This window comes from Gopherus evgoodei, chromosome 11 (assembly GCF_007399415.2).
Source record: "Gopherus evgoodei ecotype Sinaloan lineage chromosome 11, rGopEvg1_v1.p, whole genome shotgun sequence".
NCBI lineage: Eukaryota > Metazoa > Chordata > Testudines > Testudinidae > Gopherus > Gopherus evgoodei.
The window spans coordinates 21976633-21997863 of NC_044332.1; the positions used below are offsets into that span (position 1 = coordinate 21976633).

General features: G+C 42.1%; 1 protein-coding gene across 2 annotated transcripts in view; it reads right to left on the reverse strand.

Annotated features, from left to right (window-relative positions):
- LOC115659417 (aldehyde oxidase 1-like) overlaps window positions 1–21231 on the reverse strand; it is a 173056-nt gene that overhangs the window by 104992 nt on the left and 46833 nt on the right. For both annotated transcript variants that reach the window (XM_030579494.1, XM_030579495.1), the window contains exons 18-27: window positions 20203–20329; window positions 18654–18776; window positions 17334–17430; window positions 16278–16402; window positions 15067–15200; window positions 14215–14302; window positions 10082–10168; window positions 5527–5718; window positions 4771–4998; window positions 1433–1528 (exon numbers count right to left, since the gene is read on the reverse strand). In XM_030579494.1, coding sequence (XP_030435354.1) covers window positions 1433–1528; window positions 4771–4998; window positions 5527–5718; window positions 10082–10168; window positions 14215–14302; window positions 15067–15200; window positions 16278–16402; window positions 17334–17430; window positions 18654–18776; window positions 20203–20329 — 1297 coding nt within the window. The remainder of the gene's footprint in view (window positions 1–1432; window positions 1529–4770; window positions 4999–5526; window positions 5719–10081; window positions 10169–14214; window positions 14303–15066; window positions 15201–16277; window positions 16403–17333; window positions 17431–18653; window positions 18777–20202; window positions 20330–21231) is intronic.

Genomic DNA, 21231 nt, shown 5'->3' on the forward strand with positions numbered 1-21231 from the left:
AAAGGGCTTGGCTACACTCGAAACTTCAAAGCGCTGCTGCGGGAGCGCTGCCGCGGCAGCGCTTTGAAGTGTGAGTGTGGTCGCAGCACTGCACGTACTCCACCTCCCCATGGGGATTAGCTTGCAGCGCTGGGAGTTGCGCTCCCAGCGCTGGGGCACTGTTTACACTGGCACTTTACAGTGCTGTATCTTGCAGCGCTCAGGGGGGAGTTTTTTTCATACCCCTGAGCGAGAAAGTTGCAGCGCTGTAAAGAGCCAGTGTAGCCAAGGCCAAACACTCCTACAGTGGAGCACCTATAGGAACACTACTCGAAGATGTGAGGGTGGTTCGCCTACGCAGCTCTATATGGCTACGGTACAGGGCAAAAGGCTGCATGGGTCACATGCGCAGTCGGAAGGAACGCTGCTACCTAAAATTTCTGATCTGAGGAGCATAGGGTGCATACGCACCTAGAGTGGAGAACCCATAGGAACAATATTCAAAGACCAACAAGTTATATGAATAATTTTTCTGCTGCCAAAGTCATCTTTCTGCTACCCAATGTGACTTCAATCTTTCAGCCAACATTCAAGCAGCAGCACAGGGTTGAAAAGACTCAAGAGATGTGGTGCGCAAGTCTCTCATACAAAAATAAATAAATAAAGCACGCTGTATGCATTTATTACCAGTTGTTATGTACACCATCAACAAAGAAAGCAGCAAAGAATCCTGTGGCACCTTATAGACTAACAGACTATATGACATGCATCTGAGGAAGTGGGTATTCACCCACGAAAGCTCATGCTCCAAAACGTCTGTTAGTCTATAAGGTGCCACAGGATTCTTTGCTGCTTTTACAGATCCAGACTAACACGGCTACCCTCTGATACCATCAACAAAGAGTTAATTTATTAACTTATGCACTGTGCCTGCTGTAATTTTCAGATGTTCAATTGTATTAACTTTTTTATTTTATAAACGCCTCAATCCCCAATTATTTAACAAAATATGAGTTCTGCTGCATTCCCTTTGTCTGTTTTGTTCATATAGTCGACACGCTCCTGGTGACAATGACTACAGGTTTGTACAATGCCAAACAAAAAGGAGCCCAACACTGACCACAGCCTCCAGGCACTACTGTAATACAATAATAATAGTAATAATAAGGTGTTTCCTGTAAGCTATGTGCCTTCTCTGCCTGCACCCACTGTGGCCCTTAACAAAGCTGGCTATGGGAACAGCTCACATATACAGGGCCAGTCTGCCTGCCAGAACAAGGGACTTTTCTCTGCTGCCATAACTCTGTTGATGTCAATAGAGTTATGCCAGAGAAGAACTGGTCTCTATCTGTCTTCACAGTCTTGTTATGGCTTTTCCAATAACTAAACATCTGATAAGTAGTGTTTGTCCAAAGTACATATTTAGCACATGGCTAATATTTGATTTTGGTACCTGGATCATTTTGGTGTGGATGCCTTGTCCCATTTCAATTCCACCATGAGTTAGAAGCACAGAACCATCCATATATATATGAACCAGAGCAGCAGCCTAAAGAGAAAGAGCAGAAATGGACTCCTGAGTGCTGTTACTGCCCTATGATTTAATGGAAAGAGGGTCGGCATTTAACATGGGGCAATGCATCAAAAGCAGAAGGGATAGCGACTTGAAGTGCATTGTGATTTTAGATGCTATAACCTTATCCACTGAGACAGAATCAAAGGCCACATTTGGAATTCCAGCATCAGCTCTGTCTCTACATTAAACTTCAAATGAGGACATATCAGTTTATGGAGGTTTGTTTCTCATGATGTTAGGAATACAAGGAAAGAATCTGAACTACATGGAATCATAGAACTGGAAGGGACCTCGAGAGGTCATCTAGTCCAGTCCCCTGCACTCGTGGCAGGACCAAGTATTACGTAGACCATCCCTGACAAGTGTTTGTCTAACCTGCTCTTAAAAATTTCCAATGATGGAGATTCCACAACCTCCCTAGACAATTTATTCCAGTGCTTAACCACCTTGACAGTTAGGACGTTTTTCCTAATGTCCAACCTAAGCCTCCCTTGCTACAATTTAAGCCCATTGCTTCTTGTCCTAATCTCAGAGGTTAAGAAAAACAATTTGTCTTCCTCCTCCTTGTAACAACCTTTTATGTACTTGAAAACTGTTATCATGTTCCCTCTGTCTTCTCTTTTCCAGACCAAACAAATCCATTTTTTTCAATCTTCCCTCATAGGTCATGTTTTTTAGACCTTTAATCATTTTTGTTGCTCTTCTCTCTCCAATTTGTCCACATCCTCCTGAAATGTGGCCCCCAGAACTGGATACAATACTCCAGTTGAGGCCTAATCAGCGCTGAGTAGAGCAGAAGAATTACTTTTTGTGTTTTGCTTACAACACTCCTGCTAATACATCCCAGATGACGTTCGCTTTTTTTGCAAGCGTGTTACCACTGTTGACTCATATTTAGCTTGTGGTCCACTATGACCCCCAGATTTCTTTCTGTAGGACTCCCCTAGGCAATCATTTCCCATTTTGCATGTGTGCAACTGATTGTTCCTTCCTAAGTGGAGTACTTTGCATTTGTCCTTATTGAATTTCATTCTATTTACTTCAGACCATTCCTCCAGTTTGTGCAGATCATTTTGAATTATAATCCTATCCTCCAAAGCACTTGCAACCCCTTTCAGCTACATAGTCTAGTCATTTCTAAAAATGGCTAGAGGAGTCACATTTTTGCATGCCAATTGTGTTTTAATAAGGCAACCCCTATCTGGCATGCCCTTCTGTAGCAGGCTGCCACATGTCAAGTGTGCCTTCCTCAGTTTCGCCTCAGACCAGCCATAAAAAGAACAGTCTCTCTCACTGCCAAATTCAAAGTCCCACCTCTAGGTATCATTTATTCACATACATGTAAGATTCCTCATGGTAAAACTGTTCTCTTAATTCCCACAGTAAAACATATCAAGGTACAGCGATTTTCCATTCCCCTCTCCAGGAACATCACTTCCAGGTCATCCACACCTGAGTCCACCAGCACTTGGTTCTCAGTTCCTTTCTGTCCTTGTTCCAGAGCCCCACACTCCCAGCCATCCACCTGAGCGTGACCAGTCTCATGATTCTTCTACCCAACACACAGTACAATAATTCAGCCCTTTTCTGCCTCCCAGCACTGGTTCTACGGCACAGGAAGGTCAGCAAGCCAATTCTTCTGCTGGTCTCCTAGCTTTTAGCCCTTTTCAGTCACCTAGGACTGTTCCCTCTGCTAGTCTCCTAGCCAATTCCAACCTACTTCCAGGCAGGGACTGGAAACCTCTCTGTTCTCCGCAGTGTCCTTGTCTCTCCCAGACAGCTTCCACCTACTGCTTTTATTGCTCCGCTTTCTCAGACATTTCTCTGAATCTAACTCACCAGATCTCCAACTCACATGGTCTTCTACCCTCTAGGGCTCAGGTGCTCTCTGAAGCCTAAATGGGTATCAACTGACTGGTCTCTTAAAGGGCCAGTGTCACCTAGTGACAGATGTTTATATAAAAACATTGCTGCAAGTGATATTTTCTCTCTTGTTGATGTTTTCAAGCCTCTGGACTTTTTGGGGAGCCATGAATTGGATAAACTGACAGTAATGGTCAGAGCCAGTTGAGTCCTGAATGGTTTCCTTCCAATCCCCACAATTCAGCCATAAGGTGCCTCACAGTCTGCAATAGACCCTGTGAGTAAAATGTTGAGGAGAGACTGCAAATTGGGTGGCACATTCTGTCACCTTGAGGACTGATTTATTTTTCAATGTATAAAAGGTGCTTATCGAACAAGCACTGAACACATCCCCAACATTAAACATATCACACAAGTCATCAATATGAATTAAATATTCTCCTCCAACTCTCTCTTCTTAATGCATACCCCCCACCCCGACCTGCAAATGATAAGTCTGAAAAAGCAGCTTTCCCTACTGCCCAAAGCTCAACGGTCTTGGGTTCGGGGGGAGCAAATGCTAGAGGTGAGAACCCTTTGAAGACGACATCCTGCCTTCAATATCCAAAAGCTTAAATTGAGACACTGTTAGTAAGAGGGCTTCATCTATTTTTACCCTATGTAGTATTCTACAGGGACGATAGCTATGGCCTAAACTACATGGGCTTTATAGATAAAAATTAACACTGTTGACTGCACCTGGAAGTGACTCAGAAGCCAATGCAGTCTATAGATAACAGGTGTTAGGATCTGAACAAGTGTTCATCTGGGATTAAAATTATGTGGCAGAAAAATTTGCTCAGGCCTAAACTTTGGTCAAGTTAATCATGTGGGTGACCAGAGGGCAGAAAAGAAAGGGAGGGAGGGGTTATTGGAGACAGGGTAAAAGAAAAATACAAAAGCAGAACTAGTTGTAATCACCAGGCCTGTGAAATATAACTGCCCATTGCTAGTGTTAGAAGAAGCTTGTAACCGCAAAGGGTGGTGCTGTCTTCCTTTTATGGAAAGTGTATTCCAATTATGGCAAAAATGTTAACAAGGAAGTAGGTGTTGCTAATTGTGGTTTTACGCTATATAAGCTGTATAAACCTGTTTTCAGGGGGACTGTCAGTTCACTGGTTCCCACCTTGCATGCTTGTAATAAAAGGGGCCTCAGGCTGTTCTGATCCAAACACAATGCATGGTGGTTTTTCTACGACAATCTCAATATATTTTTTGTTATCTAAACTAGGTAAAACCTAGCCTTCCAAGGGTAAAAGGCTTAGCCCATTGTGTTTGTCAGCATTTTTAAAGCAGCTTTAAAGCCAACTGACCTGACTTAGAAAACGTGTGCATAAGCCAAATGGAAACTTCATGGGAATAATGGCAATCCCCTTCTTCTTCCAGTAATTTTGCTTGTTAAATTCTTCCACAGCTGTTTTCCTGCTGTAGTATTCAGACTTCTCCATACATTCATTCCAACACTTTACCATGTTCTCTGGATCAAGCTCTTGAGCGTAGCACATTTGTTCAGTTTCTTTGTACATGTTTATCTCCCTAACCTGAAACAGCAGAATTAAACCAGATCGTACCATCTTCATAAAAGCAGACTACTGCTTTTGGGATTAGTGGTCAAATAGTAAGCAAAATGCATTCTTGAGTGTTTTTATGATTAATCATGACAAATTGGGTAAAGTATGACAGTGGGGCCATATTATTCATTTTTTAAAGCAGTCAAATTTTGAATGGGAAATACTTTAAAATTTTAGCACAATTTCATCCAGAAATTCATACCCCTAGTTTTTTGTTTTGTTACTCTCATCTTTAAAATATTTTAGTCATTCAATCCAGAAACAGACAAAATACCATCCTACTCAGGTGACCAGTCACAAAAACAACAGTAACTAATAATAACAAACACTTTGTAGTACACTCAGGACTTGAAAACGATTAGTTCTAGCTAGTCAGCCAACCCAGGAGTTTTCAAATAGTTTACTGTGTGGGCCACACTTTAACACAGGTCGTACAGTACAAAAGAGTAAAGAAAAACAAGCTGTTTAATTTCAAAGCTAATAATCCTCTTTCCTTACTTTTTCTGGTGATAAACCACTTTTGGCTGCAATAGCTGTTATCCAGGATTCTGTAATCAGTCCTGACTGGGGGAAACCAAATCCTCGGAATGCTGTGTTTGATGGCAAGTTTGTCTTGCAGGCACGACTGCAGCACCGCAAGTTGGGAATCTTGTAAGCATTATCCATTTTTAGTAAGACTATCTCTGTTACCTTGAGTATGAGAACAGGCACAGCTAAATATCAGAACAGCTCTTCCCTTAAAATTACATTCACAATTATACAAGTAAATATTCCTCCTATTAGAGAAAGGACTTGGACTTGAGACAATTTGGACAATAGAAGAGTATTTTAAGCTTTTTTAAAAAAATGTTTCTATAAATCCCATGTAACAAGAATATTCTACACTCATTACATCTACATTTCCCACAAAGAATAATCCTGCATTTCAATAGTTCTGTTAGCATATGAAAGGAATGTAGTAGACAATATAGCAGTTGATATATGATTAGTGAGCTACAATAGTCTCTCCATAGTGTAGCAAATTGCGGGCACTATCATGAGGGGTCCCACTGTCAAGGTATGATTCCCCACTCTGAACCTTAGCGTCCAAAAGATGGGGTACCTGCATGAACCCCTCTAAGCTTAATTACTAGCTTAGAAATGGTAGAGCTGCCACCACCCAAAAATATAGTGTTTTGGGACACTTTCTGGCCCCCAAAACCTTCCCTGGGGACCCCAAGATCCAAAACCCCTTGGGTCTCACAACAAAGGGAAATAAACCATTCCCCCCTCCTTTCTTCCTCCCAGATCCTCCCCTCCCTGGGTAACACTGGAAGATCACTGTGATTCAACTCCTTGAATCTTAAAACAGAGAGGAAATTCACCTTCCCCCCTTTCTCTCCCCCTCCCAGACTCTCCCTGAGAGAGAGAGACAGTGATCCTAACACAGAGAGAAAGCAAGCTTTTCCTCCCTCCTTCTCTCCTTTCTCCCACCAATTCCCTGGTGAGTCCAGACCCCGTTCCCTGGGGCCTCACACAAGAATAAAAGAACAATCAGGTTCTTAAAAAGAAAAGCTTTTAATAAAAGAAAGAAAAAAAAGTAAAAACTATCTCTGTAAAATCAAGATGGAAAATATTACAGGGTCTTTCAGCTTATAGACACCAGAGAGAATCCTCCCCCCAGCACAAATACAAGTTGCAGCAAACAGAGATACAATGCTTCCAGCAAAATTCACATTTGCAAATAAAGAAAACAAACATAAGCCTAATCCGCCTTATCTACTAGTACTTACTATTCTGAACATATAAGAGACTGTATCAGAGAGATTGGAGAGAAACCTGGTTGCATGTCTGGTCCCTCTGAGCCCCCAGAGTGAACAACAATCAAACACTAACAGCACACACAAAGACTTCCCTCCATCAAGATTTGAAAGTATCCTGTCCCCTGATTAGTCCTCTGGTCAGGTGATAGCCAGGCTCACTGAACTTGTTAACCCTTTACAGGCAAAAGAGACATGAAGTACTCCTGTTCTATTAACTCTTAACTATCTGTTTATGACACCCATGCTTTCCCCTCTTGTGAGGGTTCAGAGCATCATTTCTCACCCTGGAACTGGGTTATCAACTGTCCCACTAGTGTCCCAGAAAGGGGAGTGAAGAGGGAGGGACCCAAGACTGCCCTCTACTCTGTGTCCCAGCCCAGGGGCCCTAGAGATAGCGGTAAACCACTTGAACTAGCGATTCCTTCCGCTGGGCTACTTCCCTCTCTGGCCCTTCAGCTTGGGACGCTTCCTGCCCTCTCTCCGATGGGGCCAAGTTTCTCCCAACCCCTTGTTTCTGTACAGTCCCTCTGCTCTGCACAAGCTGGGTTTCCCTTTACCTATGGTCTTGGACTTCTGGCCAGCGACAGCACTTCTCCAAACTGCTCTCCTCCAAACTGCTCTCCGCTCCAACACCAAACCACTGCGCTTCAACTCCTCCAAACTGCTCTCCGCTCCAACACCAAACCACTTTCCTTCAGCTCCTCCAAACTGCTCTCCGCTCCAACAACAAACCACTTTCCTTCAACTCCTCCAAACTGCTCTCCGCTCCAACACCAAACCACTCTACTTCAACTCCTCCAAACTGCTGTCCACTCTAACACCAAATCACTCTGCTTCAACTCCTCCAAACTGCTCTCTGCTCCAACACCAAACCACTTTGCTTCAACTCCTCCAAACTGCTCTCCTCCAATCTGCTCTCCGCTCCAACACCAAACCACTTTCCTTCAACTCCTCCAAACTGCTCTCCGCTCCAACATCAAACCACTTTCCTTCAACTCCTCCAAACTGCTCTCTGCTCCAACACCAAACCACTCTACTTCAACTCCTCCAAACTGCTGTCCACTCTAACACCAAATCACTCTGCTTCAACTCCTCCAAACTGCTCTCTGCTCCAACACCAAACCACTCTGCTTCAGCTCCTTCAAACTGCTCTCCTCCAAACAGCTCTCTGCTCCAACATCAAACTACTGCGCTTTAACTCCTCCAAACTGCTCTCCGATCCAACACCAAACCACTCTGCTTCAACTCCTCCAAACTGCTCTCCACTCCAACACCAAACCACTTTGCTTCAACTCCTCCAAACTGCTGTCCACTCCAACAACAAATCACTGTGCTTCAACTCCTCCAAACTGCTCTCCTCCAAACTGCTCTCCGCTCCAACACCAAACCACTTTCCTTCAGCTCCTCCAAACTGCTCTCTGCTCCAACACCAAACCACTTTGCTTCAACTCCTCCAAACTGCTCTCCGTTCCAACACCAAACCACTCTGCTTCAACTCCTTCAAACTGCTCTCCTCCAAACTGCTCTCCACTCCAACACCAAACCACTCTGCTTCAACTCCTTCAAACTGCTCTCCGTTCCAACACCAAACCACTCTGCTTCAACTGCTTCAAACTGCTCCCCTCCAAACTGCTCTCCGCTCCAACACCAAACCACTCTGCTTCAACTGCTTCAAACTGCTCCCCTCCAAACTGCTCTCCGCTCCAACACCAAACCACTCTGCTTCAACTCCTCCAACTGTCTGATTGAAGAAGGGGTTTTTTATCAGGTGACTGGCTTCAGGTGCTCTAATTGGCTTAATTGATTTCAGGTGCTCTAATTAATCTGTAGCAGCCTCTCTTCCCTCTACAGGGAATAAGGCTCTGATCATGCTGGGGCCCACACGTCTCCCATCTATCACTCTCCTGCTGCTCTCTGGCTGTGCTGTATCACAATAGTTAAGGCTGCAAATGAAATTCCATTATAAGACTGATTTTGGCCTAAGTTTAAAAATTTACAAAAATTCATATCAATTTAAAAAACTGTAGTTTAGATCTGGGCCTGAAGTAAAAATTTTCTACATAATTTGAAATGAACTAGACAAAGGGATCTACGGATGTTCAGAGTTAAGTTTTATTTCTCAAAGAAGCCACCACTACAAAAGTCTTCTAACTTTGGTTTTTGTTTTCATATTTGTTTATTTTTCTACAAATCTGAAAAAAAAACACACACAAGAGAGAGAAACCTTTGTTTACTGGACTGTCCTGGCTGTGTTCTAATACCCAGCACCAAAATGTAGTTGATTAAACTCTGCCTTTAAAAAATGATTAACTGTTTTAGTTGAATGCATAACTAGGGACTGCTGGTTCCTTTACATGAAGTGTAACCTTAGTTCTGCATTTCCTGGGTTTCTAAAGTGTAAGAGTTTGTTTTTAATACTAATAGTCTTGAAATATATTACTGCACTCCAATCACAGAGAAGATCCTGCAATCTTAACTTTCTATAATGAAACTATGCATGGAAATACTTTTAATATGATGGTAAATTAAAACATTATTCACAGAATATAAATAAGCCTAATGCTCCAGAGGCAAATTTTGGCTTTGGTTGTGCAAATAACTCCTACTGACATCAGCAGAAATGGTGCATATATATCGAATGGGACAATTTTTCTCTAAGAACTTAATCGTTGCTGGGTGTGGTGTTTATCTATCTATGTAGTCAGTGGTAACATGATATGAATTCAAACGTACAACTGTGGGAAGATTGGGAGAGGAGGGAGGTCTGAGTAGTATCTGTGTGAGGACTGCAGTTTGGAAAATGCAGAATTATCTTGCTGAGCGTCACTCGAAGACTGCTGGGAACCTCAGGTAGATTTTATTCTTTAATATTCTAAGACCCATGGAGATTTTCCCATTGTCAGAACCTTCCATATTCCCTGTGGCCATAAAATGATTGTGCAGACTGTGAGGCACTGGACATTTGTGAGGAATAGACTTTTAGCTACCACCATAACTTGAACCTAACTCTGAGTAATATTCCATTAAGGGAATGTGTGGGGAAATGCCAAAAGGGAACACTGAGCTAGGTCAGGAGAGGTGGTTTCTCTTTTGGGGGTCTTTTCCGACACACACTCTGAATCCCCACAACACAGGCTAAAAGGACAATCTTACAAGAAGTGAGCAAGGGAACCTGGCCTTCCACAATGTTTCCAGCAAACAATTCATCCCATGTTATGACTAGAAAATCTGCCCCTTCATAAAATGCTTACCAGAATAGAGTCATCAGGAGTGCATCCTCCATTAATATAGTATTTAGCATCTGCAGCCACGATCCTACCATCATTCATGAAGCCAACCTAAAATGGATTAATATTGACTTTTTACACATGTTCAGTCCTTGTACTACTCTCTACTTGTTCCAACACACAGTACACAAAGTATAAATACAAACATTACCATCATCTCTTTTTTTCTAACACCAAGGTTGAGTAGGGCTGATCTTACTCATTTTGTCAGTTTTTTGGTTTAAGAAAGTACATATACTGCCAGCCACCTCAAGTCTAGGCAGCCCTTTCCTATTCACTATCCACTGAGAGTACCTGGGTTGTACCACGAGAAAGCTGGAGACAGACATTGGGTTTGTGGCCTGGTCCGGTCCCTGCTCCCAGCACGAGGTTGGCCCTGTCTATGTTTCACTTGCCAGCAAAATCTGCTAGCAGGAATCTACTCACCCTTTGCAAGCCACAAGTACAAACAGGTTATACATTTTGCAACTAAATGTCAATTACACAGTTCAGGCTATATTGTGCCACTCAATTTAAGCAAAACTCTGTTGAAACCATGGAAAAATGGGTTGTTAAGCTACAGACTTTCCAAACTCCCAGTGGTGAACTGCATCTGTCCAGTACATACCACAAGTTTCTTTTGTCTAGCAATGTGCATCTCAATGGAATGGGATGCTCCTGGAAAGTCTGTCTTCCTGTGCCTTCCCCTGGAGATGGCTGATTAGTATGCCGTGCCACCATCAGTAAATGTTAATTTTTAAAGGTAAATTCATGGAGGATAGGTCCATTAATGGCTATTAGCAAGGATAGGAAGGGATGGTGTCCATAGCCTCTCTTTGCAAGAAGCTGGGAATGGGCTACTGGAGATGGATCGTTTGATGACTACATGTTCCGTTCATTCCCTCTGAAGCACCTGTCATTGACCACTGTTGGAAGACAGGATACTAGGCTAAACGGATCATTGGTCTGACCCAGTATGGCCATTCTTATATTCTCATGCAAATATATCAGAAGGATATGTACCAGGGAGGGAGAGGAGTTATTTAAGTTAAGCGCCGATGTGGTCACAAGGACAAATGGATAAAAACTGGCCATCAAGAAGTTTAGGTTTGCAATTAGATGAAGGCTCTCAACCATCAGCGGAGTGAAGTTCTGGAACAGTCCTCCTAGGGGAGCACTGGGAGTGAAAAATTCATTGGTTCTGTGGCCTGCAGGATGTCAGATCAGATGATCATGATGGTCTCTTCTGACCTTAAAGTCTATGAGTCTATGACCAGAGCAAGGTGGGAAGGGGAGGTGAGAAAGGTACTATGGGGTCTACAGACCGCACATAAAACACAGGCAAGAAGGGATTAAGAACCCTTCCTACTTGCAGTCAGCAAAAACTACCCCATGCTGACTCAGCTGTGGGAAATGTCAATTATGAAGAGACAAGCCCACAGCTGCTGTAGCTAATGAGGGGAAGCCCAGGTATAAAGAGGGAGGAACAGGATGAGACGTGGCAGATGAACTTGGGACTTGAAGAGGACAATAACTCTCTACCAGAGACGTTCGCACCAGGCTGCCTCGGAGACACTTGTAACCCTCTGGAAGTACAAGGGAGGTAGACAGAGATGAAAGCCCTGGCAGCCAAAGATTTTCTGACTCTTATGTTTATAGATTCTGCCTTTTTTTTATTGATTTGATTTAAGTCAGTGTTGCCCAGGCTACCTTGTCCATCACTGCTGACAAGAGGGCAGGAACTTCTATAAAATTTTTACCGATAATCAGGTCAGAAAGAGGCCTTGGGTGAAGTAGAGGTTGTATTCAGTAGCTGGAGGACTGGGTTGTAACCAAAGGTGCTGTTTTTCCTTGCTGATTCTGTGTTTATGTAAAAACCTAGTGGTTTCTCTGTTTGAACCTGTGCACAGCAAGGCCTCAAGCGTAAACCTGTGCAGAGAAACTTTGTTGGGCCAAGGACTCCTTATGCCTTCCAGTTTCCAGAGAGAAAGAAATAAAGGGAGAAATTATGGGAGGAAGAAGACATGCAAGAGTAAAAAGAAATGAAAGCAGAGATATAGGCGGGAGTGAAGAGGTAGAGTTAAAGTTGGTTAGCGGACCTTACTTCTGAATTTCCTAATTAAGAGTCTCAAATGAAGGCTGAACTAATACAGCTATTTGCATTAATAGACCAACTAGTTAAAAACAACATTAACTAGTTGTTAGGATAAGATTTTGTCACGGTGGTAATGGATTCCGTTACTTTCAGAAACTTCTGTGATATTTTCAGCTTCAGCCCTGTGCCCTGAGGCGGGATGGCTGGAGCTGTCAGCCAGCAGAAGCCTTGGAGCTCTGAGCCACTGCAGGTGATGAGGACCCTGGAGCTCTGAGCCGCTGTGGGTGGCGGGGACCCTGGACCTTCGAGCTGCTGAGTTTTTGTGAATTTTTGTTTATTGCTAAAAATAAACATGACAAAATCTTAACTTTAACTAGTGGTACTCGCAAAATCCCATTCATAGACTCATAGACTTTAAGGTCAGAAGGGACCATTATGATCATCTAGTCTGACCTCCTGCACAATGCAGGCCACAGAATCTCACCCATCCACTCCTGCAACAAACCGCAAACCTATGTCTGAGTTACTGAAGTCTTCAAATCGTGGTTTGAAGACCTCAAGCTGCAGAGAATCCTCCAGCAAGTGACCCATGCCCCATGCTGTAGAGGAAGGCAAAAAACCTCCAGGGCCTCTGCCAATCTGCCCTGGAGGAAAATTCCTTCCCAACCCCAAATATGGTGATCAGCTAAACCCTGAGCATGTGAGTAAGACTCACCAGCTAGCACCCAGGAAAGAATTCTCTGTAGTAACTCAGATCCCATCCCATCTAACATCCCATCACAGATCACTGGGCATACTTACCTGCTGATAATCAAAGACCAATTGCCAAATTAATTGCCAAAATTATGCTATCCCATCATACCATCCCTTCCATAAACTTATCAAGTTTAGTCTTAAAGCCAGATATGTCTTTTGCCCCCACTACTCCCCTTGGAAGGCTGTTCCAGAACTTCACTCCTCTAATAGTTAGAAACCTTCGTCTAATTTCAAGTCTAAACTTCCTAGTGTCCAGTTTATATCCATTTGTTCTTGTGTCTACATTGGTACTAAGCTTAAATAATTCCTCTCCCACCCTAATATTTATCCCTCTGATATATTTATAAAGAGCAATCATATCCCCCCTCAACCTTCTTCTGGTTAGGCTAAATAAGCCAAGCTCTTTGAGTCTCCTTTCATAAGATAGGTTTTCCATTTCTCGGATCTTCCTAGTAGCCCTTCTCTGTACCTGTTCCAGTCTGAATTCATTCTTCTTAAACATGGGAGATCAGAACTGCACACAGTATTCCAGATGAGGTCTCACCAGTGCCTTGTATAACGGTACTAATACCTCCTTATCTTTGTTGGAAATACCTCGCCTGATGCATCCTAAAACCGCATTAGCCTTTTTAACGGCCATATCACATTGGTGGCTCATAGTCATCCTGTGATCAACCAATACTCCGAGGTCCTTCTCCTCCTCTGTTACTTCCAATTGATGTTTCCCCAATTTATAACTAAAATTCTTGCTATTAATCCCTAAATGCATGACCTTGCATTTTTCACTATTAAATTTCATCCTGTCACTATTACTCCAGTTTACAAGGTCATCCAGATCTTCCTGTATGACATCCCGGTCCTTCTCTGTATTAGCAATACCTCCCAGCTTTTTGCATCATCCGTAAACTTTATTAGCACATTTCCACTTTTTGTGCCAAGGTCAGTAATAAAAAGATTAAATAAGATTGGTCCCAAAACTGATCCCTGAGAAACTCCACTAGTAACCTCCCTCCAGCCTGACAGTTCACATTTCAGTATGACCCATTGTAGTCTCCCCTTTAACCAGTTCCTTATCCACTTTTCAATTTTCATATTGATCCCCATCTTTTCCAATTTAACTAATAATTCCCCATGTGGAACCGTATCAAATGCCTTACTGAAATTGAGGTAAATTTGATCCACTGCGTTTCCTTTCTCTAAAAAATCTTGTTACCTTCTCACATAAAGTGGACTGATGGTTTGGGCACAGCATTTTTCTTCCACTTACTTTATATTTGCCAATGAGAGGGTGTCGGCCCCCTGTGATTAACATATCATCCCCTCGGTCCAGGATAAAACGAACCGCACGACCAGTTCTAAATTAAAAATGTAAAAAAAGGGGGACGGGGGGTTATGCTTCAGACAAAGTTACAAACACTACTAAAAGGATGGCTATTTCCCTGGGGCCCATATCTAGCAGAGCACAAAGGATGCGTTTAAATTTAAGCATTGACTTAAACGTTTTAGTGAACAGGGATGGACTGAAGCACCTGCTTAATTTTAATAGGATTACTTGTGCATAAAGTATGCACTATTTATGTGCTTTGCTGGGTCCAGACCCATGACAGAATCTTTTTGAAAAACAATGAGTTAACTAAGTGCAACTTTCTTGTGTAGACACTTATTTTGGTTTTAAGAATGCTTTATATCAATTTAGCTCAAATCAGTAAGAAATCAACATAGGCTAAATCAATATAACACTCTTAAAACCAAAATCAGTGTCTGCACCAGAAAGTTGCATTGAGTTAACTAAATCAATTTTGAAACTGATGTAGCAAGGTCAGTACAATCCCTATGTGTGGACAAGGTCTCAATCTGACAGGTGGGTAGCTCCCCTAAGCCAGTCAAGAGTTTTGAGAGCATTTCTGGCTGACATCAGTCTCAGCTCTGTTTAGATCACATCACCTCAGCCCAGTTTATAACCCGTCCAGAGTAGAGAGTCAAATAAAACTCACTGACAGTCAGGTGTTTGTGGCTTGTTAGCTAGTATAGAGGGAGCAACTCTGGGAAGGGAAGGGACCTTGTGGGTAACTATTATTCCTCCCCTTTTCTCTCTTACAACAGGGAGCCACACACTTACTTGTTTGCTGCCACTGCAGCAACAGATGCCAACAGACCAGCTTTCCCTACTTTCCCACCGAAAGCTCCACCGATTCTTTTTACATGGCACATGATCCTATTGGCTGGAACTCCTAAACATGAGGCCACCATTTCCTGTAAAGTCAATATCCCCTTTTTATATCATTGCAATTTTAAAGGGATCCTGTCAGCTCAAATCTGGCCCAAATTTAAGTTCTGCAAAAAAAGTTTATAGAAAAGACCAAGTTATGTCTCCATGATTTTCTTTCTAATTCCCATGGAAACATCTATTTTTCAACAAATAAATACCCCCAAACAACATTTGCACCCAAATACTGCAACATGGAGAACCTGAAAGTGAAATTGGCTATAGACAATTGTCCAAACTGAGAGAAATGCAGGAAGTAAGCAAAATCCATAATAAGGACATTAGATTTTTTAAATGTTTGGTTTTAATAATCTAAGGTCCTATTAGTCACAGATGAAGAAATGTGATTGACAGTGTCCCTCATTTATGAAACACAGCCAAGAAAGAATGCAGATTTTTGTTATCAATGATATAAAAGTAACACACACAGAAAATGGGAGCTGAACAGTGGGCAAAATACACCTAATACAAAATCTCAGCATTTTGTTCAAAATGTATTCTGCTTTACAAGCCATATGTGTAGCTAAGAAGAGATAATCTGCTATACTAGGTTTTATTCCAGTCGTGAAGAAGAGCTCTGTGGAGCTTGACAGTTTGTCTCTTTCACCAGCAGAAGTCAGTTCAATAAAAGATATTACCTCACCAACCTTACCTCTCTCCTGTTAGGTTTTGTGAGTTTTCCCTTTATATTTCTGGCAGTAGGCAGTTGTAACCCTCTCCCCAGTTAATGCATGTACAAAGCACTGAAGAAGATAGGAGTGGAGGGTGCTTAGCACTTCACAGGAAGAATTCTGTACCTTAAAGGATCGTGCCCTGGAGCATAGACTACTTTCAGAGGGGACTAAAGGGCTTTTACTCACTCCTCACCTTGGTTCCAGAGAGATCAGTGGGGATGAGCTTGCATGCTACTGGTGTAGTGGAAAGCAATGGACATTGGATAACCCAACTGTGTAATTCATATGTTCCTACTGCATCATAAACTGTTTAAGATGGATTATCAAACCACACACAAAGAGCTGTACTGTCAAGTTTTTAAAGAATTGCCTAAAAAGGCTCTCCATTACCTGGATAAGTGCTGGATGTTGGGTTGACACATACATGTCCATTTCTTTATCCTCTCCTTTTGGCACAACAAGCGCACACTGAGTCTCCATGTAAAAATGTTCCTGTCCCCCGATGTGGATCTCCCCTGTTCCAAAGATAAAGACTCAAGTATTGCTGATGGGCTGGCGGGTAACAAGGGGAGGAATGAGGAGGCTAGGCCATGTATGCAAATTACACAAAACGTAACATTCAACGTACTTGACCAACACATCTGCTGATGTTACTACTGTTAAGGTGCAACCAGGCAAGAGAAACCAGCTGCAGCAGGTGCAACACCTAGCATAAAAATGTGAGCCAAACTCTCTGCTGGTGTAAACCAGCCCTGCCCCATTGATATCAACAGAACTGTGCCAGTTTACACTACCAGATAATCTGCCATACACACTGTCAATATCAAGCTAAGTGTCTTGAGTCTGGGATGTGGAAGGCTTGAGAGAGCTGACAGGATCTTGAGCCAGCTTGTGTTAATCAAATCAGACGTGGAATACAGTAATTTTTCGGCAGAACGGAAATGCTGTTCGTGGTTGTTCCAGTACTAGCATCAAACAAGCCATGTCTGATGCTGAGGAAGAAAGGGAGGAATTGGTGATTGAAAGGAAACAGACTAACAAGAGGGTAAAATCCACATTCTGCAGGACATATGTCAGCTGTTTTAGTCATCTGATTGGTTTTCTGGATCAATATTTCCATATTGTAGATTGTCACTTTTGTATCACAGTAAAACAGACAGGAAAGTCCATGGTAAATAATGGTAGGATTATATTTTTTCTCATAAATTAATCAGATAGTAATGCTGTACTGGTGTTGCCTAATAGGCACAGTACATCATCAATTGCACTTAAAAGGGACATAGGAAGGAGCAATTTAGGTGCCAATCTTTGAAAGTCTGTCCCCATAAATTCTGATGAAGATTTGACAATTTCCATTTTGCCCAGATCCATTTGGTTAGTATCAGACTTCAAACTGGCAGAAACTCTCATCATCCCACCATCCACCCAACACATTCTGCACTTTACCTTCAAGTATTTGATCTACAGTTTCAAATGCTTCATCGACATTTCCTTGTTCTAGTCTTCTTTGTGGCTCAAAGAATGAATTGTGCTTTATAGCATCCTGCAGTGGTCGAAAACACACCCATGAGTTTGAGAATTTTAAATAGTCTCTTTTTTTCCACAGCATTTTATTACCAATATCATTGCCATGCACCTTACATAAAGATATGGGGAACTGGGTACCAGAGAGTTACCAGACTACCAAATTCCACCACAGGATTCCAGAAGTTTAGGATTTTATACATTGGACAAGAAAATGTTGCTGTGACTCAATCTTGAATTACTGATGACCTCTGCTTTCTTACAGAATGCTAGTGCAGAGGTATTTTATTAATTATACTATTTCCCAAAAGGCTGTTCGACAGCTGTCCAGTAGGACTCTCCCTAGGACAAAAAGGGAAGTCTGGTTTGTGGTGAGAGACAGAACAGCTTGTAAGTGACCAAGATGGAATAGAAAGAGACTGGACTATATGGTTAAGGTAGGAATAGTCAGCATGGGTTTTGCTTCACAATGCTTTTCTTCTCCTGATATGCAAGCCAGTCTCTATCACATCAGGAAAGCACACACTTCAGTCAAACTCCCCAACAGTCATGGCTACTCTAAACAAAGACAAGTTCTCAACTGCCACATAACAAAACAAGTCTCTAATACACAAGTTGCTAGGAAGAATGTCTGTCTAGACAGTGTGGTCTGAACTAGGCACTAAAGCATAAGTCAAAATCCACCCTGTACTTCAAACCACTGAAATCTGTGAGAGGCTACTAATATTTTATTTATTTAAGCAGTGAAATGGGGGAGAACAGGCCCCATTTAATTTTAACCTGCCCCTATTTATAGGCAGAGTTCCCAGATCAGGAATTCTGAATTGTTGTCATTCACTGGGTAATTCCAAGAACTGCTTTCCTGGAGCTGATGGTATGGCCTGAAGAGAGAGCAAGAACACATGGTAATCCCAGAAAGGAACAGGCAGGGAAATCCTTGGATGTGAAAGATCCCTGTTTGTTACTATATGAGGAAGTGAGGATCTTCCTTAAGAACTAACTAACCAACCAAGTGCAAGTGGAAACTTGGCCAAATTCTGCTCTTTTTACATTGACATCATTAGGGATGTACTAGTATAAGTGACAGCAAAAATTTGGCCCTTAGTCCTTAAAAAGAGAATCCAATTAGTCACACTTCACTTGTTATGAAAAAAAAGTAAATAGCAAGTGAAGAGTAAACAGCTGCTTTCCCTGCCCAAGATAAGTCAGTGAAAAAGCAAGAAGGATGAGGCTAATTATTACCTCAACAGTCAGGATCACTCGCTCCAGATCTTCATACTCTATCTTCACTTTTGCAGCTGCTTGTTTGGCATGAACATCTGAATCCGCAACCACACCACAGACAATCTGACCCACGCAAATTACCTGCAAAGTACAGTGGATATACTTCCTGTATTCAAATGATCCCCAAGTGTGCTTACTGAAATTCTGGACTCAAATAAATAGTGTTCACATTTCCCCTTCTAATTTTTGTTTTGTTTTAACCTTTTTTATTTGCTATAAACCTTCCCCTAAACCAATACACTAGTTGAAGTATCAATGTTACTTGGGAATCAAACACATCATTTTCAAAAGTCCCTAAGTGACTTAGGTTCCTCAGTCCTATGGACTTCCCATGAAACACAGGTTCCCAAGTGCCTGAGTCACTTCTAAAAATGAGACTTGGGAGCCTATGTGACCCAGAAGATTTAAAATTGTATTAAGAAATGTTTAAAAATAGATGATACAGAGTGTTGAAAATTCAGTTATTAGTCATCGGGGGTACCATACAGAGTACAGGGGGATGTTAGTATTTTGATATTGGATAGCGCATAACACATACAGTCTGCAGTATCCCCGATGGGGGGGTTTAAGGTGGATGAATCAAGGTACAGTCAGCAAGCAGTGAGGGTACATCACTCATACAGGAATTACAGGGAATCATAGGTATAAATAAGTGGGCTGAGTAATGAGGATAGGATGACCCTCATATGGTGGAGTTCAGTTTGGTTCGGTAGGTTCAGGGGATAAGGTTCAGCAGAGGAAGTCTTCAGGTCTGCACTGTGATTTCAGGTGTGAGTGTAGCACGTGTAGACATATCTGAACCGACTTCAATCTACTTAGCTCATGCACCAATAGCAGTGAAGACATAGTAGCACAGACTTAAGTGTGGGCTAGCTGCCCAAGTAAATATCTAGTGTGGGCTTGTGCAGCCCAACTCACACTGAAGCCCATGTTGCCATGGCTTCACTGCTACTGATGCTCACACTAATGGATTAAATCTAGCTTGGGTATGTCTACATATGCTGTGCTCAGCCCCTCACTCCCAAACTGCAGTGTAGACATACCGTCAGGTGCTTTAGAAAAGACTACCCTATATCCTGACTAGTCTGATTCATCTGATTTAAAGAGGTATGTCACAGAGTTCAGTTATTTTGATACTTAGAAAAGAAATGGAAAAATAACTAAGAAGTTGCCCCATAGAGCAGCCAAAATACACCTCTACCCCGATATAACGTGACCTGATATAACATGATTTTGGATATAACCCGGTAAAGCAGCACTCTGTGGGGCAGGGCTGCGCACTCTGGCAGATCAAAGCAAGTTCGAGATAATGCAGCTTCACCTATAATGCGGTAAGATATTTTGGCTCCTGAGGACAGCGTTATATTGAGATAGAGGTGTAATTCCCAACATACACATTCTACAAATGTTCAAGAGTCAATATTGTTCCTGTGTAGTTTAATTATAAATCAAGAATCAAAGAGATATCACCAAAGAAAAATCATAGCTACCGACAGACACTTTATACCTTATCTTTTGCAAATATAATCTCTGGATCACTGTAATAGTAGAACTCGTTTGTGGCTGGGACGTCCTGAGCTGTTATAATATCAAACACTCCTGGTGCTTTGAGGGCCTCTGATGTATCAATCGATCTAGGGGGAAAGTATAAAGTAGTTAGCGCCACACATTGTTGCATGTGAAATAAGATGATACAATATATATATAGGTAGCCTGTGCCACAAGACTCTGCTCTCACACAGCTCTTTGTGGAAGCTACTGGTCACTGTCTTTATCCTCCTTAGAGATAACAAGATTGGGTAGAGGGAAGGGAACGTTGCTGGTGAGCTGTTTCCCTTCCAGAAAAGACTGCTTTGTAATAAGAAAGTCACTGTCCCTTTCCCCCATTAAGCAGAATTGTGTTGGAGAGGATGGCAGTGGCCCATTTGCTCCATAGAGGAATATCACCTATGAAACACCCAGCCCCTTGCAGTGCACTCCAGCTCTTTTGGTAGAGACAGAAAGAACTCTGTTTGGTCCCATCCTCTACAAGGTATGCCTTTCTCCCAAAGCAAGAGAGAATCTTGTATTATAACGACTGAATGTTAAAAACAAATACATGTGTTGTAGTTTGTGGGAAGAGCTCAGATGCTCTCTCATTTGTTTGACTCTACATATCTGTTTTGCCTAGATAGTATACAAATCAAACCAAGGGATTTCAGGCCAAGATTTGTATTGGTATTATCTAAATACCAAAAATTTTGTTAACCCTGCAAATTTAGGTACCATCTCCTGTCTAATGACAATGCTAAAGAAATCATGTAGTTAGCATAAAGTTCTCTGATGGAATTATAAATTAGGACAATAGTGTTAGGTCAGGGATTTACTGGTGTAGTTCTGAAACACAAAAGAAGGCTGGGTGTGTCAATCTCTTCTGCATTAGAAGGAGAAAAGATCTGTGGCACACAGTGATAGAATCAATAATGCAACCAGGTTACTTGATGATAACTACAAATATTTAGGACTCATCTACACACAGCAGATACATTAGTGATTT